Below are 24,290 nucleotides of genomic sequence, written 5' to 3' on the forward strand. Positions count from 1 at the left end.
CAGAATCTTGTTGTTGTTGTTATTATTTTCTTATGATAGGCAAGTTCCTGGTGATACGGTTTTGGAATGTAGGTGAGGTTTGGTGGGTTGGGGTCTGGAGCCAACATCCAAGAAAGAATTCTTGAGACATCTTTGGTGCAAAAAGTTGGTTTTATTAAAGCACAGGGACAGGACCCGTGGGCAGAAAGAGCTGCTGCAAGGGGGTTATGAGGGGTGGCTGATCGTCATCTTGGGAGTTGGGGGAGGTAAGGAAAAGGGAGGTTTCAAAAGGATTGTCATATGTTAAGGACTTACTGGATACTGGAGGCCTTGCCATTGTCAAGTTCAAGTAGTTTTTCCCTCTAGGAACACATTAATATTAAGACCGTTGGGAGCTTCCTGGATGAATGTTACACATGTCCCACCCAGGAGTTGGGAGTGGGGGGGTTGGTTTGCAGGGTGTCAGCTTGTTCTTTGTCCTCGGCTTGCCTTCTGCTCCCTCATCACTAGGAATACCTAGTTTGCCACACTACAGCCAGCCCAAGTCTGGTAATGCTTTTTTATTTTGCAGACCCACACTGTGTCTGTGTCTTGCTCGCCATTACATTCTTGCTCTCAAGCACATTGCCTGCATACAATAAGGATTTAATAAAGATCTGCTGAGTGAATGTGTCCCCGGGGAATGGAGTAACCCTTCACCTCAGACACCGGTGCCTTTAGAGCCAGTCAAACCAAGAAGGGCTTCTGAGTCTGGCCTTTGTTGGAGAAAACCTCAGTTCCCCAAATCTACAACAGAGGCCCCCGCTAAAATGAACTGAACCTTGGGGTTCTGCGATTCATTAGCTTTGTGACCTTGGGTAAATGAGCCAAAGTCTTCACTTTCTGAACCTTTTCATCTTCTGTAGAAATTGGCCAATAACATCTATCTTGTAGGTGGTTGTTGATTTTTCATAAGATCAAAGATGTGGGATTGTTACACAAGAAGCTATTTTCCCATGGGGTGCCTCTGGGAGAAGGGCTGAAGGAATGATATTCTCCCTTTACCTTACAGACGTTCAATTCCTGAACTCATTAAAAGTATTAGTGTTAATCACAATACCTTGAAAATAAAAATGCCCTTGAAAGAATATTCATTTCCATCTACCTAGCCCATAATGATGTTTATTCTCAGATTGGAAAGAATGTCACTGGATTCCACTGCCACAAATGTCACTATCAGAGAAAAAGGGACTGTGGCATCAGTGGGTTAGAATGGCAGCATGGGCTTGGGGCGTCTATTTGAATGAGGATGGTGTGTCTCCTGTTAGTACGACTTTAGTATTCAGAGATTGTACTGGGAGAAGTCTGGAAAGGATGCTGCATTTAGTTCCATGTTGATTATGTGTTTCCCAGTGATGTTGGCCTTGTTGGTCGGTTACTAATAAAATGCTTTGTGTCTTAGTGACTGTGTCGGGTTGATACTTGGGAGAAGTACGTGAACACATGTCTACTTGACTATGCAAGTCATAAAGTCATTATTTTGATTGCATTCATGGTCAAAGCCTGGCGACTATCTGGAGTTGGCAGCCATTGCCCCGTCAAACACCCTTATGTATGCTGCACTGTAGAACCGCCCCTGGGCACCGGGCATTTTCTTCACCATTATTTTACAATAAACATTTTCTCCTAATAAACCATAACATTTAGAATTGCATAAGAATAAGAACATCCGAGGACTTGAGGAGCAGAATATCTTTTTCATTAAGACTAAAAAGGAAAAAAAAAAGATGCGTTCGGACTAGTGGGAATTCATTTAAAATATTTGTCGAGGTTGGGTTTAAGCCATCTTGCTGTGAAAATAATAAACCACGGTAGCAATAACAATGCTCTGTAATTCCCACAAAGCACATTCAGCATAATTTCTTTTTTTTATAAATAAGAAAACCATAAATAAAAATGATTACTTTAAAGCTAACATGAAATTACAGTCAGTACCATAGGCCAGATGTTTTCCTCTCGTATCCGTTTCTTCTGGTCAGTCTTCTTACCCTCCTCCACTTTCCCCCCCAATCATAGGTAAGTGGTCTGTGAAGAAGTAACTGGGGATAGCATTTGATCCTAAACGGAGGTTGGCAAATTTTAGGGGAAAATAGACCCTTGTTTATCTCACACATTGTAGGCAGGAAGGAGACAGAGCCTCAGAGTAGCCGCTTAATAAGACTTTTGCAGACTCCTGGGGTGACTGGCAGCTGGACTTCGCTTTTGGAGGCCCCCCCACCCATGGCACTGGACACACAAAATACACTCACATCTGATATTCGATACCATTTTGTCTATAGGACTTTTGGACAGAACTTTTGTAATTCTGCTTTTGAAATGATTTTCCTACGAGTGACTCCTCTCATTGAAAACCAGCTCTGATTTATCCATAACGGGGCAGACTCAGGAGTTTTTTGCAATTTGAGAAAGCCACACTTACAACCGATTTTCAGTGGTAATGAAGTCTATATGACTATTAAATTTGAGAATTAGAGAAGTTGTCATAACACAACGTTTCCTGGTGTTTCCTTAAATAAGTATTTGGTTCTGATGATGCACTTTTCACTGTCTGTTGACACAAAATGTTTTCAGCTCTCCAGCATTATGGGAGACTCTGTGCCTTTAGTTCATAAATGATAACACAGCCACAGCTAGAAAACTAGGCTACTTTCCCAGGGCAGATGCGTTGTTGATCTGGAAGACTGGAGTAGAAAAAGAGATGCTATTTGAGGAGCTTAGTCCTCCAAATGCCATTCCCTTGTACGGAAGGATTTCTGTTTGACATTCTGAAGAGGCACATATTTCCTCCTACTGACAGGGAGAAGGAGTATTAATGGGGGAAGGTAGGGTGGAGGATAGCACATTTACACCCTTGTATGGAAATATGTAACCAAGATTGAGAGCAGAAATGGAGTTACAGCTACGACAGCAGCATTTTCCAGTGACCTTCAGCCTGGTTCGCAGCGCTGGAGCCCTCCGTTGCCTTTATCCCACCCTGCTTTTCAGGGGCAGGAGCCTCCATGGAGGATTTCTGTGTTACAGAGCTCTCGCTAAGATCACGATGGTCAGGCAAGTCTTTACCTCTGAGGATCCCCACCTCCAAGAGCAGTTAGAACATAAAGCCTTCACCACAAAAGAACCAAGACCATCTTTCTATTAGCTTCAAAATCACAAATGTCCCTAGAGGCTAAAACCACCTTGCTACACACCCTGCAGCCTCTAAGCTCAAGAACCTGCATGTTTTCAGGCCCTGAAGGCCTTCCTCTTGTCTGAGCATTTCCATGTGAAGCTTGGTGAACACAGCCAGGGACACCAAGGGCTTGACCACTTCCTCAGAACACTTCCCACCAGCCCAGAAATTACCAAATATCTGGCTGTACTTTCGTTTGCCCCAGAAGCAAGCCCTTCTCCAGCTGGCCCACTCCCATGAGGTAACCACAGCGTCTGTGACTCTCCACGGAGTGGAAGGGACTGCTCCTAGGAATCCAAGGCCCCCCACCATCCTGTTCTCTGTTTTCAGACCGTAAACAAGGGCTGTGTGTGGTCATTTAAGGAAACAGAAAACAAGGCCTCTGGCTCTGGGCACCCCAGTGGAGGTTAGGAGTCCTGCTAAGTCTAAATCCTGGGGCAGTCATGACTCTAGGGCTAATACTTCATCCATGGTGTTGCAAAGGCATCATTAAGAGCACATTAGTTTAAAGAATAACTAAAGCGTTGTTTGTGACCCAATGAGGAGAAATGTTAATCAGGATGAGCGTCTGGCTCAGGCTGGTCAGGCTCTGATCTGAATTTTACTGCAGGGAGATTTCCATAGATTAGAAAGTTCTAATCAGGGCTTTTTTCAGAAAACAGATAATTCATTTACCTGAGTTTGCAGCCAGGTAAGGGTCAGTTTTAGTCACCCGCTACAATTAAAATGTTCCACTTTGTAGCTTAATACGTTTTTCATGGTTGGGGCAATGTGTAAAATGAGTACATAATGAAAAAACAGAGTTCAAAACAGCACAAATTATAGAATGATATTGCCAGCCTTCTCTTATATAAGAAGATAATAGCATTTACAGAACTTGCTTCTGTGTAGAAGTGGGGTTGGAAAAGCCAGCATGGGACCAATATGCCACATACATGCAAATACATTATACATGCATACAAAATTACTTTTTGATGGATGGGTGGTTTATAGACCTCATACCTTTGAAGCCTGAAGTCTGCCCAAAGTCTGTTTTGGAGGTGTTACCTCTCTCTCAGAAGGTCTGCTTCTTCGCATCTCTATTGCGCTTCCTTGGCCACCCATTGCTCTGCCATCTCAAGGGAAGTTTCTGTGTAGTTACAGCATTGTCTTTGCTTGGTTTCACCAGCAGAACTGTTTGAATGGGAATGTGAGGAGAACAGAGAGTGTGCAAACAGGAAACCAACTTGTCCAGTGAGAAGAAGCACCAGTTCTCTAATCTGTCCTGATTCACATTCATAAATTTGTCTGTGATTGATTTGGTGGGCAGTCCACACCCAGGAGAAGTTGAAATTAATGAAATCTCAGGCTTGAACCTTGATGTTCTGTGAACCTGGTGTGTTTGTCCTGAATTGTTAGGATTTAGAAAAAGCTTTGCTTAAAGTGAGACTCTTCTGGCTTTAATGGACCCAGGCTTATGTTTATGAATGAGATTGCGTCCTTTAATAATTCACTCGCCAGCAGAGTCAGCAATGATAACGTTCCCTGTGCTAGGTGTATTTTGGAAGGTAGGAAACAACGTATGACAACATATTGTGTATGCGGTTGATGGATATCCATGAATGAGAGGTCAGAGTTGACCCATTACATGTTTCATAAACAGCCTTCAGATATAATATTGCCCTTCTCAGAAAATCTGAACTAACCTAAGTGTGGAAGCTCCTATAACTTTTTTTTTTTTTAATTTATTTTTATTAGAGAGAATGAGGTCTCAAGTAGGCAGAGAGGAAGGCAGAGAGAGAGAAGAAAGTAGGCTTCCTGCTGAGCAAAGAGCCGATGTGGGTCCTAATCCCAGGACCCTGAGATCATGACCTGAGCCGAAGGCAGAGGCTTAATCCACTGAGCCACCCAGGTGCCCCGGAAGCTCCTGTATCTTAAAACTTGCCTATACAAAGACTTTGAAATTATATATTGTCACCATAGCATCTTGTCATGTTTTCTTTTCCATTTTTAATGGAAAGGGAAATACTTTTTCCCTGTGGTCTCAAGCTTTCTCTTTTATTATTTTGTTCAATTTAGAAATATGAAATATAATATTTTTAAAAGCATAGGTTTTCTGAAAACAAAATAATTTTACCTTTATCATTTTTCTACACTTACAAATGTAATGCCAAGCTGTATTTTTCTTGGTGTCAGAAGATAATTGGCTTTTATCTACTTTCATGCCTATGCTGGTTGAGCTGTCTCTGGCAAATCTGGTGATTTTGTTTGATTTCATGAGTTCAGAAGAAGACCTTGTTTTGTCTCAATCATATTCTCTCTCTCTGTCTCCATCTCCCTCTGTCTCTTTCAACATTGAGTTCTTTGAAGACAGACATGTCATGGGTAAAACCCTATCATCCATTCAATAACCATGTCCTTCCCAGATGGAAGGACAATGATTTGTAGTTTAAAACAGGCTGCTAGATAGAGTGGAAAAATGGAGGATGTAATCACAAATCCTTAACAACCTTTTGTGCTTGAGAAATGGCCAGACCTGCTTTTTGTCCTCTGTGGTGCACGTCAAATAGAGATTTTTCCTTTCTTCCAATGATTTCACTTCTTCAGCATATATGTATATCTGTGCCCTTATTACACTAATGTCCTGCTTAATGGGTCTGGAGATGCTGTTATTTATAGATTTCAGTACATTCAAAGAACAGCTGCAAAAAGTCTCACCAAGCGGGAGCCTCACTGTAGCCTGATTATGACCCTGCCAGGGAGGTGTGGGATCTTAGATCTTGGAGAATGACTTGTTAAGTGCACCAAAAGCTTATCTGGAAGGATCTAGCATTTTAAAAATTGTCTTCCTTTGACACTTTAAATTCATCTGTGTTCTAGTTTCCAGAAGCAATTTACCCTCTTGTGTTCTTTAGCTTTCAGAACTCCAGCCTTTGGAATTGGACCCTGGAACTGAAGTTTAACCCTTTGCTCCTTTATTATTTTCTTCTTTCTCATCTTATTTTCCTTTTTAATTTCCTTTCTTCCTTCTGTGACTGAATTCACTCGAAAAACATATATGAATGTGTATATATACACACATATAACTTATATATCATTTTCCATATATTTCATGAATTTATAAACATTATAACATTATATATAACAAATTTTGTATTATATGTAATATTGATTATATGTAATCTATATTACTCTACATTACACATGACATATATAATTACATATAATGGGTCAACTCATCCCCCTCATTAATGAAAATATAGATAATAAATACAGATATATATATTTATTACCTATATTTTATTATTATATTATCTATCTATATATATATATATATGGAGAGAGAGAGAGTGCAAACACATACACATCTGCCACATTTTGGGTACTGTGCTTGTTAGCTGCAAGGTATGCAAAGATGACTCTTCTCCTGAATCATTTTAAGCGTGTTGTTTATAAGGGACATAGACATAAACAACTAATTCGAATACAAAGTCACAAATGCTGGTATAAAGGTCCAGGGAGCTGTAGGAGCATAGTGGGGGGAGTACATATCTCCTTTGCCTTCTCATTTAAAGAATAAACTACAAACTATGAACCAGGGAATGGGGTCTCTCCTCAGGGGCACAGCACTGCTGTGTATGTCAAATCGTGATACTATTGAAAAGAGGCCAGTGATTGTATAAACGTATGAGTCACAGGTTAGATATTAAAGAAGACCATTTTGATTTCATGGTTTTGCCAGAACGTGCTATTAAGGTTCAGCCCTGCCTGAATTGCTCGTTGCTTAGTTCCAACCTCTGCCCAGAATTGTCTCCAAGAGGTGACTTTTTTCTCCATCACTGAGAATGATCTTTGTATCCTTCTTTGATAGAATATTCCTACTTTACAATTCTCCCATTAGGAATTCTCCCATAAACTCTAATTCTTCATAAAATCCAGTTAAATCTAAATCTCTTCTTTGAAACCTTAATCTTTTTATTCTCATTAATCAGGAGATACTGATCATTCATAGCCAACATCCTGTATATTTAACAGACTTGAAAAAGTTATCATGCCTTATCATGTGGTACCTTAAGTAATCTTCATTATCAGCTGCTCCCCTGAAGCACACCCAGAACTCCCAAAATAACTCCTATCTAAGAATTAGGGAGTCACGTAGGAATTTCTGTCTAGAGTAGGGCAGGAAAATGCTGGCATACATTGTATACTTCCCAATGAGCCACCTGAAAATCTGCCTCATCATTTCTCTTTTCCAAAGTGTTTTTTTCCCCACTGGTGGCCACCAAGACCCCTTCTTTATTTCCCCTCAGTGTGCTTACCCTTAGGGTCCTTTTTTTACCATGTTTTTCAAAACAATTCCACTCTGCCTCAAAACTTGCAGAGGCCACTCATTTCCTAGATCAGTAAAACACTAAGACCCAATATGTGGCAGGACCCATTCTCCTTAGAAGCCTAGTAACCCTCTACAGTAATTAGAGTATGTCCTTTGGGATCCTTTTGTATTTGAAGAAATAATAGAATTTCACAAAACAGCTGAAAAGACATTAAGCTTTTCTAGTTGTTTCTCAGTGGGAGAATTGGTGTGAATTACTTAGTTTACCATTGCAGGAAGCAGAAATGTCTCTCTTATTATTCATAGACAGTTGCTTAAAAATCATGGAATTAATAAAGAAGCACCATCTCTTTAACAATATTCTGTGTTTTTTTTTAAACTAGGGAACATTTCTATAACCTCAAAAGCATCCTACTGATTACATGAACATCAAAATGAAATACTTTCTTCATCCTGGAAAAGAAAAGTAGAACTTTGGATGGGAATGCATTTCTCTTTTTGCTATAAGTATAAGCCATGTTAATGCTAATGAATAGTTCCTGTAAAATAAGATTCACATGTCATATGAAATAAGTTTCCTTTGGAACCAACTCTTAAGAACACATTAATAAATATGATTTTCTCACTATAATTATTTTTCTACTGAAGTAGGCATGAACCTGAGGACTTAACATCAAACAAAATCATTCTTTTAAATTAAAAAGAAAGAGAATTTTTAAAACTTAATGCATCTCCACCCCATTTTATAGCAATCTATGCTTTGTGGATAGTTACAGATGGGTATTATTATTCATAGCATGTGTATGCCCTTGGGACCTGTAAAAGTTGGACCGGGTTAGCAAGAGCTGTGTTATTTACAGTGAGAGAAGCACGTGCCATTTGTTTGTTTGGCTGTTTTTGAGAGGGGGAAGAAGAAAATAGTATTTGCATAGGCTTGGTCAGTTTGAAAAATTAATTTGCCGCATTGATAAATCCTGAGCTTAGAGCTTGTTAAACAGTTATGAAATTGAGTATGAGGTTTTGTACTTGAATATACCTTAATAAAGAACAGGTTAGATTTCAGCTGAACCCTGGACAAAGCTGCATTGTTATCTTTGGCATTTTGTACATCTGATTATTTTGTGATGATCTCATCGCCCTAAAAACTGTAAATTCATACTACCAATTTCATAATTGGTCATCAGTCTCCTGAAAGCTTTCATAGTTGCATAGACAGGAAAAAAACCCAGAGGAAAAAAAAAATCACACATCTTTTAAATCACATTATATTATTTTATAAAGGATTTTTAGAAAGTGAAACATTTTGCTACCATTTAGGTGTGGCATAGAAAACTAGGGCAATGCTTACTTTTAGAAATATCAAGTGTTACTCACTGTTTTAGAATTAATTGCATAATTATCCAGTAGAACAGTAAGATCCCAGGGTACCTTAATAGAAACACTACACTTCCAAATAAAATAATAATAATTAGCACCTACTATATTCCAAGTACTTTATTAGCTATAATTTTTTAACTCCCCACATCTCTGTGTGTAAATAAACACCATTAGCAATATTAATCTTTTCTATAGTTTAGAAATAAGAACACAAAGGCAGAGAAATTGATTTGAATGATAAATTAGGCATTATGGCTTTGAGTCATCTAAAGAGGCAGGTATTCAATAGGAACGATAGATGTTAGTAGAGTATGAAAATCACTCTTGCCACTGTTCATAAATTACTGGGTAGTAATTAATTAAAAATATCATCTTTCGTCTGAGCATCAAGGAAATTAACATTTTTAAAAGAACGCATAGCATCCTTAAGACTCTTGGATATGCCTAAGATGTTGTAGAACTTACTTTAGAGTTACCATTCTGGGTAGATGGTAGCTACATGAAGTTGTATGACACTGAAACCATTGGGTTGGTAGACTAAAGACAGGTAACAGATGTCAGAGTCTCCTTAGGGAATAAGGTTTACAAGCCACATCTTGCCAACAAAGCAATGAGGTTTTGTTGGTTTGTTTTTGTTTCGCTGATGGACTCAATGTATACATGAATGAATGCATCTTTTTAGGATGGGGATGAAAGCGTGCGGAGGTGCTGTGGGCCCCCAGGACATTTGATGCCCCTTTGTAACACCATAACCACTAAAGAAAAAAACTACCATCGGAACAGAGAGTTATGGAGCCATGGAAAGCTGACACCATCCCTAAAGTACTGTTGTAAAAAGACAAAGTGAAATATGGTTGGTCAGGTACGAGTTGCGAAGTCTACAAAGTAAAGGGATGTTCTCCGCTGTAAAGTTCCAGAACTGTAGACTCATTGGACAGAAAGCTGTGATTAATGCCCATCTGACGAGAGCCCGAACTGGAGGGAAGCCAGCCAACTAAACTTAGTTTGGGGAGATAAGTAAGACAAATAGTGACCTTGCCATGATCTGAAATGACTCTACGACATGGCCATTCGAGCCAAAGAAGGAACAGTGTAGCCAGACTCTGCTGTGGTGATCTGAACTGGCTGAAGTTGGAGAGGGGAAAGTGCTTTGAAGTTTCATCATAGAAATATAGCTGGTACATGGGTAGCCAAAGGACACACACTTAGATTAGCTGTGTCTTTATGTTACTGAGTTGAATTTCGATGGTGAGACTTGTCGTCTGATGGCATCCATTGCCCAAGATCATTGATTCACCATAGATACACAAGTTCTCAATTCATTTGGATAATAGAGTTTAATTGCAAGATATAAAACATTTGTCCTGTGTCCAGTTTGCTCCCAAAGTTGAATTGTTTTCTACTGCATGATGATGGTTTGCCTTGCTGACAAATTATTAGGAAAATCCCCACTATCTTGCTTGCCTCTCTGGTCTCAGACTAGGGGTTTGTGGAGGCCATGGAAACAATTTGCTCATTTTATCCACCTATCCTTGAGGTATTGAAATGTGAGCTTCCATTTGAGCTAAACCTATACTTAGCAGGCAGTGAGTTTTCTTTGGCAGTATAGTGTTCAAAGGGATTACTGATTCTTCTACCTAAGACTCAAAGAAATAAAAGAACATACCATAAAAGGGCCAAACTTTGCACTAGACATGCACAAACGGGCCATAACCTCTAATTCTACAATATCCATTGGCAGAAACATGGCTTAGAAAAATTTCTAGGGTTGCCTAGGTGGCTCAGTCTGTTAGGCATCTGCCTTTAGCTCAGATCATGATCCCAGGGTCCTGGGATCAAGCCCCGAGTCGGGCCTTCTTCTCAGAGGAGAGCCTGCTTCTCCCTCTCCTTTGGTCTGCTGCTCTGCCTACTTGTCTCTCTATCTCTCTATCAAATAAATAAATACGTAAAATCTTAAAAAAAAATTTAAAAATTCTAAATTTATACCTAAATAGAAAGTAATAATTAAATTCAATTGCTATATCAAATCTTAAAATTCAAAATTCTCAGATCACACATCTAAGCAGTATGTTTTGACTTCTCAGTTTTAAACTGGTGAAAGTGCCCTTAAAATATGCATTATGAAAAAAATATGTAGGTATGAATGCTGTGGTTTTGCATCTTTAAGGATGGAGAGAAGGCGTAGCATTTTATAAATAGTGTGCAATAAAGGCACCCTTTCCTTTGCAGCTTTATTAAATGTTTTATTGATACTTGTTTTTATTAGAAAAGTGCTATGAAAAGTGTAATAAAAATACAGGCGTGTGTGTGTGTGTGTGTGTGTGTGTGTGTGTTTTGTGAGAATTTAGGGAAAATTCAGACCAAACAAACTGTAGCCTGTTCACTTTATCTCCATAGAACTAAAAGAAACAACTGCGTTTCCTTTGCTGCCCCAACATCCTCTCGGTCTTCTTTTATGCACTGCCTGCCATTCTTTCCTTTTGCCTTCCCTGGCTATTGTAATTTGGGTGCACTCCTTTACCAGCCTCAAGGTAAAGAGCTTCATGCCTTTCTCTTCTCCTTCCCTGCTTTTTTTCCCCCTGTCTGAATACATTTCACAGACGGCCGACTGTCTTCCAAAATAACAACATCAATTAATTTTTTAACTTAAAAAAAAAATCATCTTTAGCCCTAAGTCTGCCCTCTGCATTGATGTGGAGTGTGTGGAAGAGGCTGTACCGGGGCTGATAAGCCCTGTCTGTGATCTCTCTTCAGGAGGAGGCAAGGCCCTAGCTGCTCACTGGTGCCTGGGGCTGCCTATCCAGCAGCGCGGCTCCCCAGGGAACTGATGGCTGACCCCCCGCACCCGGAGCTGTGAACCCAGACAGGAGCAGGCTGCTGGGGCACGGGAAGTAGCCCCTGCACTCGGCCCGTGCCCGTGACTCTGTGATGGAAACTTGCCCCTTGCCATTCTCTGTTTTTCCCTAAACTGCAGTTCTCTTCTCTAGGGCTCCCTCAGGTCCCCATCATGATCACTCACCACACTGTTTTCCCTTTTGCAGAATCCGATGACCTCTGTGGGGACCCTGCACTCAGCCATCAGAGCGCTCCTGCTGCCCAGGATGGTCCTGCTTCAGTAGTAGATGCTGGTGGCCTTGAAAGCATCACCCGGTGTCCCCAGCAGCTTCCTCAGATGATGGCTGCAGGTAAACGTCGCGGGCAGCTGGCACAGGACACAAGCAAGGCCTTTTGAGTTAGTGGAAAACTGGCCTGGTCGCGAACTTGTGCGTTGACCCAGGAACCTTGGATCTTTAAAGAAACCAGGTCGTGGAGCTAGTGTACGTTAAGAAGCATTCAGTCAAATGGCACATATTTTGTTGAGGGTTTTTTTTTTTAACTCTGCTATTTGTTTTTAATATTATTTATTTGCTTGTTTTGCTGAAAGTCTGACCTTAGAAGAAATATTTTGAAAGACACTTTTAGGCAGACACCTGCATTTTCTTAACATTAGGGAAAGAATACGTTACAAGGTAACACTAATGAATTCAGTTAGGATCAGCTTGGCTAGTTGACAACTGTTTCTAAAGATTCTATTAATTAGTCAGAAGGTGTGCCTGCTCCAGAATCCTACTCAGAAGCAGATGATTGCATTTATTTTTAATCTACTAAGCCAATCGACTTGTTTTAACCAAAGGAGTAAGCCTGCTTTGCCTCTCAACCTTGGAACTTAACTAGTGTTTTTTCACTGAGAGAAAGAAGCAGTTCTTCAGTTTGCTTTCATTTTGTTTTTCCAGGAGTCCTTTCTTAATGGCATGCTGTGGATAATACAAACTACATGTCATTAAGTTTCCTCCCAGAATGTATTCGGAAACTCTTTATGTTTACGTCTGGAGAAAACATTGCCGTAGATTACAGCGCTTTATTTTTGTGTGGTTTGGGAATGTGCTAAATGAAGTCTCCCTTCTCCAGAAACGTGCTCTCCTTTAAGACAAACACTCTCTCGCCTTGTTGACTGGAAGTCACTGTTTCTTCCCACAGCAGCCGATGGTTTGGGGAGTATAGCGATAGACACCACGCAGCTCAACATGTCCGTGACAGATCCCACAGCCTGGGCCACCGCCATGAATAACCTGGGCATGGTTCCTGTGGGGCTGCCTGGACAGCAGCTCGTGTCCGGTAAGGTTGGGCTTGAAGGGACTTGGCGGCAGTGCCAGAGGGTGGGGGTGACAGGGGCCCAGTCATCTCCCTCACACGCAAGTGTTGAGCAGAGTCGGTGATTTATGATGGGGGCATGTTTGGCAGGTTGTGCTGGAGGTTCTTCTCCTCATCACCTCGCTCTCCTGCCGAAGAGCTATTCTCAGAAGAAAAAGGCCCTAGGCGGTGTGTAACCTTCATAGCATTGCAGTTTCGAGTTCACATTTTAAACTGCTACATAGAAGAGCTAACATTCGCTTTCTAATTCGCAAAACTCTTTCACATTATGCCATTTGATTCATCTTTTTGAAGCAAGTAGGTATTGTGGTTTATTGATTGATTGAATGATTGATTAATGTTCCCATTTAAAAGACAGGGAAACAAAGGACAAGCCTTTAGTTGGCTTTTCCAGCACTGAAGTAGCAGAACTAGAAACCCAACTCAACAGACTCCATAGTCTACATTTTTTCCCATCACACTTAGGAATCATAATAAAATGCATTAAATAAGGAAAACGTTTAGAAATGTCACAAAGTAGAAGGCCAGTTAAAAAATTTCACCCGTTAATTTAATACATGTTTATTGAGGATTTTCCAAGTGCCCTGTAAAAGTACATTCAGAAACAGAATATATATATTTATTAATTATATTAAGTATAAATTAATGTATATTTAAAGTCAACAGATTAAAATTAATTTTTATTTTAAAATTTTAATTTTTAAATCAAAAATTTTTAAATTAATAATTATATGTGTGTGTGTTTGTGTGTGTGTATACATATATATATATACACATTTGAGGACCATGTCTCCCTAAATTGCAAAACACAGAAAAAAAAGAAAAAAAATTGCACAAAATCAATGTGTAGAACCAGGTGTTAAGTAGTGGTGCAGGCTAATAATGTAGTAATTTCCAGAAAGATGAACTACTGGGGCTCTAAGAGAAGATATTATCAGGGAGGTAGGACTTGAGCTATCTGACAAGTTACATAAAATTCGCAGTATTCACTCACTCACTCATTGGTTCATTCAGCAAGTATTTATTGGGTTACTGTCCCAGTGCAGGGTGAGGGGGTGCGGGAGTTCCAGCTGTAAATCAAGCAGGTGTGGTCCCTCCCTCCTAGAATTTGCAATGGAAAGGTAACAGTTATTATGTTATGGTCATTGTTTTAATGTCAGAAGAACAATTCACTTTTGCCCATCGAGTTAGATGAGGGTAGATGGTGCACATCAGGTAGAAACCAACAGCTTTTGGAGAGGTCATTTCTACACCCACGGACTTGTGTATTTTGTACTGAGTTGACCAAGCATCTGTTGGTTGAGTTATTCTCAGAAGAAAATTTTAATTTGCTACGTAGAAGAGCTATGTAGCTCTTCTATGTAGTTAGTTGTTGTAGTTGGTTGTTGTAGCTTTTTAATAATGTCCATAGATAGAAATTCTAAACTAGTTATAGTAAATTACATGTGTGTATACTTATAGGTATTTACATATGGCTTATTTTTTCATATAATAAGATATAATATTTTCATTTAGTAAGAAAGAACATGAGAGAAGACAGGAGGTAGGGAAAGTGGGAAACAGAAAAAGGGAAGTCAAAGATTGAGTTGCAGGGGCGCCTGGGTGTCTCAGTCACTTAAGCGTCACTGGGTTTTGGCTCAGATCTTGATCTCAGGGTCCTGAGATCAAGGCCACATTGGGCTCTGAGCTAAGTGGGGAGTTTGCTTAAAGATTCTCTCTCTCTCTCTGCCACTCTCCCAACTTGCAGGTGTGCGCACTCTCTCCCTCTCTCTCTGTAAAATTAAAAAAAGAAAAATTAAGTTACAAAGCATTGTACTTAGGATATTTCTAAAATTCCTCAAAATATTATAAAATTCACGTGGAAGGGGTGCCTGGATGGCTCAGTGGGTTAAGCCTCTGCCTTCAGCTCAGGTCATGATCCCAGGGTCCTGGGATTGAGCCCCACATCAGGCTTTCTGCTCAGCAGGGAGCCTGCTTCCTCCTCTCTCTCTGCCTGCCTCTGTGCCTACTTGTGATCTCTGTCTGTCAAATAAATAAATAAAATCTTTAAAAAAAATTCACGTAGAAGGGAGGATTAGTCTAGTGCATGACATGTATGTATGGACGTAAGGGACATTTTCCATGATTTGGACATGTGTTTATCCAGACCCCTTTTCCCTAAAGCTTGACCCAGACAGATACCTCCCTCTACTGACTGACAGCAAAGATTTGTATTTTTCCACCCAAAGTTTCCCAGTTGCCTAATTGAAATATTCATCTAGCAGAAATGACTCGTCTCCACCTCCCACTTCTCTCCGAAAATGTTGTGCAACTTCCAGAGTAAGCCTCAACCTCAATAATTCATTATTTTTTCTTATGATTTTGAGTCTTCTGACATTTTAACCATGACCAATTTATGATTTTCCCAGCAACTTACCATGAAAAGAATTACAGCCCTGCTCGTTACAGAAGATTTACCGTATCTGCCCTGAATTACGTTCTCTATCTCCTGTATTAGCCAGCCTGCTTTAAACTGTTTTTGAGCCTTTCAGGCTCTTCCTGGGCGCCCCTTCATCAGGTCCGCATTCCGCCAGTGGAACAGCACTTTGCTTTGTTCCCAGAGCTGCCGGCTGACTCTGTCACAGGGTCGGGATCGCTTTTATTTACTTCGTGTGTATGTATTCTCTTCCAGTCTTCTTTCCACCCAAATGGTTTAATCATATGAAGTGCAAGCTATTCAATGATGCATTTTTAGTAACACCTTTTCCTAAATTACTTTTCCATGTTATTGCTTTATGTTTAAGAAATTTAGTCCATTGAAGGAATCTCCAATTTATTTAACCATGCTAGTGTTTCTATGTAGACTGTTTCCATTGCTTTACTCTTCCTAGCCAAGTTTCTTTGGAGAACTTAATCTCTTCAAGCATGTGGAAACATTTTACCTTTCCTGAGAAATGATAATTATATCTACTTCATGGGATTGTTGTGAGATTTTAATATGATTACTTACATGCAATAACTGCATAGTACCTATGCAGGTAACTATATTAACTATTAACTTATTCCTTCCCTTTGCTCTTTTAAAAAAAAATATTACATGAACATTTCTATGCATAGGGCTTTTTAGCAATTAGAATTATTGCCCTTGAATAGATTCCTCTGTGTTGAACTAGTAGGTGACCAGAAATGAGTATTTTGAAGTGAAATACTGGACAATTAATTTCCAAAATATATGTGTATTTAATATTTATTTGCTAACTTGATATGTAAAGATGGCATCCTATTATTTGATCTTAAATTCTTTGTAATAACTATCCTTTGTAAATTATTTTATAACTATCCTTTTTAAATTATTTACTTTCCCTCCCTATCTCCTATTCCTGTTTCCTCCTTTGTAAATAGATGATTTTCACACCATATCCATTTATCACACAGAGCTCTTGGTGGAGATTTTTGTTTGTTTGTTTTGTTTTGTTTTTGGTCATTAACAATTAAGCATTTTAATCTTGGAATTCATATCTCCTAAAAAATACTTATCTAGTCTGTTTTTGGCCCCTTAATGCTGTTTTTTTTTTTTTAATAGGTTTAACTTTTCCTTGATGAGTTCTTTATTGCATTTCTAACTACAGAAATGCTTGGCCCAGGCTGGAAGTTAATAGGTATTCCCAGTTTTCTGTGTCTCCATTGGTTTACTTCTTTCTTTGATCAGACCTTCCGTTATGTGTATTTTAATCTACTCGTGAAGTATCTGCTCTGTACTACTGATCTGTGTTTGTCCAAGCACCACATTGCTTCAGCTCTGAGAGCTCGATCGAGTATTTATATGACCGACCTTGTGCTTTGTTACCGTACCCCATTCCTTTCCTGCTCATTCCTTTCCACACGGCTACAGCCAGCGCTCGTCTCACAGTCCGCTTGGGGACACCTCTGAAAGTGTTCAGCGTGTGAGACAGAATGTGAAACACGGGCCCCACGGTCTCAGAAGGGGCTTAAAGATGATTTAGTGTGGCCTGCCTCCCAAGACATCTCAGCTGAATTCTCTCTGACAGGGTTATGGAGACACTGGATTTTATGAGCACCTGGCCTTCTCCCAAAGTTGCTGATATTTCTAAATGAGCAACCCGTCTTCCCATATTGGTTGAAACTAAATTGATACTCAGTCCATGCCTTACTATTCCTTGTGCTTATTGAGGAACGAAGATTATCAGCAAAGGAAGGCACACCTTTTTTCATGTCCTCTGATTTTATCAGAAGGGTTTCCTAGGAGATCAGATCACTTACTGCCCTTGTCTCATCGTGCCTTTCTAATGTGCTGTTGTTACTCCCACGGAGACCCCTTCTCCATTTTCCTCTCCTCACATGGGCCCACCAGGATTCCATTCCCTCTCAGAAACTTTCCTGCTTACCCTCTTCTTACCAAGTGCTGCTTATCATTACATTGAATTGGTTTCTTTGGTCCAGAACATACCATTATGTTGTTTTACCCCAGCCTTAAATCCCATACTTCAGGGTCTTGGTTTATGTATAACATAACGTTTACCTCCCTGTGTTATTGTTTCATGTTTATTTTATTCCCCATACTTTTTAGTTTTGTGAAACTTCTCATTTTTGTGCATTTCAATACTTCGTACATTGATAGAAATCTAGATTTTTCTAAAGTAATTTGTTAGAACATCCGTGCCACATGGCTATTAGGTAGAGTGGATGTCCTGGAAGTATTTACTGGGCCCACAGAGCCATGGCAAATTCAGGGATTAAAACAGATAGGTTGCTTTCTTTGTGAGTTTCCTCAAAGCCTTTACTATCCTAAGGTGCAAAGTATAGTTTCAAAGAGTAGTATCTAATACATAGGCTTCCCAAAACTTAATTTAGCCTTAAAACAAAAACAAAAACAAAAACTGTTGTTCTCTCATGAGATGCTAGACTAGCCATGTAACCCAGATTTTTCCCATCAGCTGGGGAGATCCTTTCCCATCCTTCTCTCTATGTCATTTATGATCTCTGCCTACGACCTAGTTTACAGTGTTGTTTATGTTTTCACCGAACAGTGCTACTGCCTCCTCTCAAGTTGCAAAATAATTGACTTGTGGTCGGGAGTTTGCCTGAAGCCTTCTTCCCAGTTTTCTATGCTGTGTGTCACTTTCCAAGAGCCCCCCACCACGGGTGTCATCCGCCGAAACCCCGAACATCAGATCGTGAGCTTTGACGCCATCTGTGTGCGCGGCTGCTCCCTTCCGATCCACACTGGCTTCTTCTCCAAAGTTACAGTCATCAACTGGAAGAGTCAAAAAAGTGGCAGCTGCAGCCCCAGGCTTTAAGTTTTTTCCCCAGGCCTGTGTGAGAATTGGTAGTACTTCCTGCATATTCTCTGGCCGTGAGATTATACCTTGCTTGTCTCTAAACTTTTTGAAGTTTTCTTTCCTAATTTCAAATTCTTTCGGCAAGATAGAAAATGAAAACAAAAGAGGACTCTGAGCAGCATCTTTTAAAGAGCCTGGCTACTATATATGAGCTCTCTGTGTCCCCACAATCACGCCTGGGTCAGGGGGTGTCACCACTCATCTATGAAGGAACTAAAGAAAGGAAGTTTGCCGGTTTGAGTGTTATTTTTGTTTTCAGAAAACAAGTATGTGGGACAGTTTGTCATTGGACAGGCCGTCTGAATGCCTCTCCTTAGCTGTTACTGACTTTGATTGACATACCCCAAATTTCTTGGCATGCCATTTGTTGTATTTTGAATATGTGTTCCAAAAAGGCATCCCACTTCCCTATTAGCTGCAGAAACACTATCTGCAAGGTAGTGTCACCTGCCTTAGCAGGGATTACCTTGGAGCCAATAAAAGATGTTTTCCCTCTTACAAGGATCTGTGAACACACAGAATTGTCCCTCAGCTCACACCTTGCTGCTGCTTCTTCAGAAGCTCTCGTGTTTCACCATCACTGCTTCCGTTCCTGCCCTCTGAGACGAGACGAGCTTTGAAACTCATGGGGAGGCCGGGATGGGCCACAGGCTCCCCTCTATCCTCGCCTTCTCCTCTTCCATTCACGCAGGCTTCCACTCATTTTCATTCTTCTCCGCCCGCTCCAAAGATTTTTTTTCTCGTTTCCTTCTCGGATTGTTTAATCCTCCCAGGAACACCTTGATCCTCTTTAGTATGCTCAGATATGAGAAGGCATGTGCTAAATCCTTTCATCTCCCGGAGCATCGCTCTTAACTGGGATTTATTGAGCCAGACATTGTGCCGAATGCTGGGAATATGAGACATAGACATTCAGAGCCTAGCAGGAGAAACAGAGAAGAGTAAATAAGCTAATACAAATCAACATGATGAGTGGTTCTGCCACTAGCAGATAAAGGGGGCTACAGGATGTCACCGAAGAGTGTTAAGCAGGGAGTAGCGTGATTAAAGTTGCATTTTTACAGAGAACTTTTGTTAAGTCCTTCAGAGAATGGATGGAGAGTGGAAATGTAGGTGGCAGGGAGGTGGGACGGAGGGCTGTAGCGGTTACTCAGATAAGAGATAATGACGGCAATCAATAATAATCATGGCAGTGGAGATGGAGAGAACTGAAGGGCCCCAGGAGACGTTTAACTCTAGAAACAACAGAAACTGATGACTGAGTCCTCATAGAATGTAAAGGGAGTGAGGAATCAACCATGACTCCTGGGTGTCTAGCTTCGGAAATTGTGTAAATGCTGGGGTCATTGGCTGTGATGGAGAAGGCTGGAAGAGAAGTTGAGGGGGGAAGATGGTAAGATTCTTTCTGCATGTGTTGAGTTTGAAGAACCGTCAGATCTCAGGGTCTAGGGTTCATGAGAGAAGGGGTGGTGGGGATGTGCTTTCTGCAGTCCTGGTCCATGGATGGTCACTGACTCCCTTCTCCCCCCCAGGCTTGCTTTTGCTGTGCAATTCTAAATAAGCCCTCAGCGGCTCAGGCAAGTGTCAGTCTGACCCACAACTGAGTCTCCAAATATCCGCTTCATCTGCTTCCTCTCCTGACCCACTGGATTCCTGCCCATCGGAGGGCTCCAAAGTCTGGAAAGAGAGAAGCAGTGAGAGATTTAAAACACAATAAGCTAAGAATCTATGCCTGAAACCATCCCATCAGCTTACAGAGATGCTCAGATGGGATTTCTGTCAGTAAACCATCCCACATACTTGTTTTTAAGATGAAAGTAACACTCCAGCAAGCTTCCTTTCTTTAGCCCCTTCCCTTGTTAACGGTGGCCCTTTCTGACCACAGGCGTGATGAAGGGGATCCAGACAGCCTGGTGCACCGGGGCCGGGATCTTGAAAGGTTGATGTGCAGAGTCTTCTTTAGCTCTTATTTTCCATCTTGCTGAAAGATTTTTCATTATCAAATGTCAGAAAACAAAGAGGTCCTCAACTTGTGTTTCACAATGTATGCCCCTGATCTCATGTATTCTTGACAGCTCAGTTACACATCCCACAGTTACTTACCCTTTTCTCCCCAGGACATTAGGACAGTACATCGGTATATTCATTCATTCTCCACAGTGTTACAGAAGGTTCAAAAATGTACAACATATTGTACAAGCCCCTAGAGAAACAGCAGTTTGCACGACAGACAGGTGACCCTCCTGTGCAGCATTCATATTTCGAAAGAAGCAGATGTTGTTCAAACAACTGTGTAAGGGATTGTTTCATTACAACAGTGAAATGTTACAAAAGCGCGATGGGGAGCCCAACTTGGCTTGGAGGTATTGGAGGGGGTGTGCAGAGAAGTTCCTCTGAAGAAGGAATATTTGGGCTAAGCACCCAAGGATGAATGAGAGTTTACAGGTAGCAGGAGGGAAGAACAGGAAGAGAAGGGGGAATTGAGAAGATGAGAAATTCTAGAAGTATAAAATGCACCATGCAAAGGCCTGAAGCAGGAGGAGTTTGGCCACTGCAAGGATGTGAACGTGGGATAATGTATGCCGGTAGGAGGGGGTGGCTGAGATGGGGCAGGGTTGGCAGGTTGGCTGGCAAGAGAGGTGTCTGGCATACATCCAGAAGTGGCTGGGAGTCCAGAAAACAAGCCAGGTAGATAGCCTGGATATAACCCAGCTGAGCACCTCCCATGCGTCCGGCATTGCTGTAGGCGCTGGGGGTACACGTGGCTGTCCTTCCGGAGCTCTCATCCCAGTGCTCCATACATGACGTGTGCGTCTACAGTATTTCTGGAGATGAGAGAATTTGTAGCAAGTTGTTTCCAAAAAATATTTGCTTCTTCCTGTGCTGTGTGCTATATAAGGTAATTGGCATCACTTAAAACAAATCAAGGCTTGTCCTCAAATAACTCTCCACAAGTAACAACAACCTGTATCCTTGTTGGCTAGAGATGTTATAAAATGAAAACCCTTTTCAGATGCTTGCCTAACGTGATCTAGTCACTTGAAATACAGTCATTTTTCCCTTCTGTGCAACGAAGCACATGAATTTACTTGCTTTATAGATTGACTTCTGAATTATGAATGTGTAATTTTGTTCTTCCTGTGTAGACCACAACAAATGTATTTTTAAACAATTTTATACTAGTTTCCATCTCTTGATTAGCCTTGTCTTTACTTGGTCTTTCGTACTCTGGTGTATGTGTTACTCAACTTATCCAACTAGCCTTTTGAACTACACTAGTCACTTTCTTACTCGCTAGACCAAAATTAGAAAAAATATTTTGAAATAACTGAATGTACTTACATATGTATAGATAAATTAAATGTATGCATATTACATACAAGTATGTAATGTGTATATATGCATATACATTAGAAACACAAACATTCTCTGATTTTCTTGGTTTCCTTTTCTTCCTCTGGAATAGAGACGCTTTTGTATCTTTAACAGCAACAGGAGCTAAAGGGAAATATTTGCATTCCATAATGGAAAATTGATTGTATGCTGCCCCCTTAGTAGACATTCTAATGCAACTGGAAACAGGAAGAAAAATCAAACTTAAATTCCTATTTTAAAATTAATTTATATGTTCCTATCCAGTGTGCACACGTGCGTGCGCACGCGTACACACACATCACCATATATTGGATTTTTGTTTTGAGTTAATGTCAAGGCCTTTTATGTGTCAATATGGAGTAATTCTGTAGTGACTTCTCCTCAACTATATCTTGTTTCCTCTTATTTCCTTTTACTGTTCTGCAGCCTTATCATTTACTATGTGTTATATACCACATTGTTGAGTGGTAGATATATTGCATTGTGCACTTATATAATTAGGCTATCATTTATCTAATAGACTGTGCTAGGCTGTACATTTATATGGGCAAGAACCACATCTAGTTCATCTTTGTGTTTCTTCTATCATCAAACACGGAGCCAGGGGCTCCGTAACCAAACTGTGGAACAAAAGTATGGTTTGATTCATGTATGTAAATAACTCCATAAAGATGTGTAAATTTTGCAAAAGTCACTTTTTTCCTGGCCTTTACACTGTTCTAAAGTATAACTTTCATGTTTTTAATCATGGTCAGATATGAAGGGGAGCTACAACCATCAGCTCCCTTATTTGACATCTGTGATTTATTTTTCCCGTGACTGAGCATTATCTTCCCCATTATTTCTTTTTTCTTCTTTTTAAAGACTGTGTCTTCCCTGTCTCTCCTTATCATGTGTATATTTTAATTTGCCATCTTGTACACATGGAGTATATGATAGCTGTTCGAGTGCACTTATCTGCTAATTCTGTTATCTGCGAGGTTTCTAAGTGTCTTTCTGTTGGTCCTCATGATGGGTCATATTTTTCTTCTTCTTTGCATGCCTAGTAATTTTTTATTGGATGCCAGACATTGTGATTTTACAATGTGAGGGGCTGAACTATTATTATTTTTTTTTTTGGTATCCCTTTAACTGTTTTTGAGATTTGTTCTGGGATGCCATTAAATTCCTTAGAAACAGTTTAATTCTTTCAAGACTTGCTTTTATGCCTGGATAGGTGGATTGGCAGCCTTTCGATAGACTAGAAATAATTCTGTCCCACTTGTGAGGCAGAACAGTTCTATAAATTGCAAAGTAGTATATTGCAAAGTTTCTCCTCTCTGGCTATGGGAAATTCAGTCTGTCTTCAGTCCTTCTGTAAGCTTTAGAAACAGTTCCACCTGCTCCTTTCCCATTGTCTTTGCCTCAGTCTTGGTACGTCATTCACACACCTGATCAATACTCAGCCAAAGACTTGAAGGGAACCCTCTGAAGATTTTCAGAGCTAGCTCTCTGGTCAGCACCTTCCTCTGCAGGGCTCTTCCCTGTTGTTTGCAGGTGATGTGGCCTCCTGAACCCTGAACTAAGGTACATCTCAGACTCTGTTTGAGTTTCTCTTTCTTGGGTTAACTTCGAGAAACTTTCTAGACAGTAGACTGGGACAATCACAACTTTTACTTACCTTTCTCCCCTCTCTCAATAATCACTGTTCTGTACTTGGTCTTGTCCAGTGGCCAGAAACTGTCATTTCTTGTACTTTGTCTGACTTTTAAGTTGCTTGAGGCAGGAGGATAAATTCTATCCTTGTTACTTCTTCATAGCTGGAGGCAGAAGTTTTCAGACGAAGTATTTCAAAAAAATGTGTGTGTTCTTTAGGGATATAACGGTATAAATCCAAGGCTATGGGGTAAGTGACTTGTTCTAGGAATGCTAAAAAAAGGGGATAATAAACCCACCAACTACTGAGCACATAATACGTACCAAACACTCTAAATATCGCTTCATTTAATCCTCTGCTAGCAAAATATTATTATCCCCGAGATTGAGGGATGTTAATTAACTTACCCAAAGTTATTCAGGTGGACGGAGACTGTGCTGGAGTTGAAATCCTGGTCTGTGTACCTAATCTGTTTCCACTATGTGAAGATTTAGAGGAAAATGACTGAAGCAAAGCTTAGATTTTTGCCTCAGGCCTGCCCTATCTTTACATTTTTACTTTTTTTTAAAGAGTTATTTATTTATTTTATATATAGAGGGAGTATTCACACAAGAGAGAATGGAGGCAGGAATGGGGGATGGGGAGAATCTCAGGCAGACTCTCCTCTGAACTTGGAACCCAACTTGGGACTTGATCCCAGGACCTTGAGATCATGACCTGAGCTGAAATCAAGAGCCAGACGCTTAACTGACTGAGCCACTAAGGTGGCCTTACACTTTTATATTTAAAAATAAATATCTTACTTGGAAAGATATCATTTGGGGGAAAAGGGAAGTAGTCATCATAGACAGTTTTTATATTACAGTGAAATTA

The 24,290-nt window shown here is 40.3% G+C and overlaps 1 protein-coding gene across 5 annotated transcripts in view; it reads left to right on the forward strand.

Annotated features, from left to right (window-relative positions):
* The window catches only part of ENOX1 (ecto-NOX disulfide-thiol exchanger 1), a 561,141-nt gene that overhangs the window by 335,609 nt on the left and 201,242 nt on the right, over positions 1–24,290 (forward strand). For all 5 annotated transcript variants that reach the window (XM_059377619.1, XM_059377624.1, XM_059377621.1 and 2 more), the window contains 2 exons: positions 11,918–12,061; positions 12,894–13,031. In XM_059377619.1, the coding sequence (XP_059233602.1) occupies positions 11,918–12,061; positions 12,894–13,031 (282 nt within the window). The remainder of the gene's footprint in view (positions 1–11,917; positions 12,062–12,893; positions 13,032–24,290) is intronic.

Source organism: Mustela nigripes, chromosome 15 (assembly GCF_022355385.1).
Source record: "Mustela nigripes isolate SB6536 chromosome 15, MUSNIG.SB6536, whole genome shotgun sequence".
NCBI lineage: Eukaryota > Metazoa > Chordata > Mammalia > Carnivora > Mustelidae > Mustela > Mustela nigripes.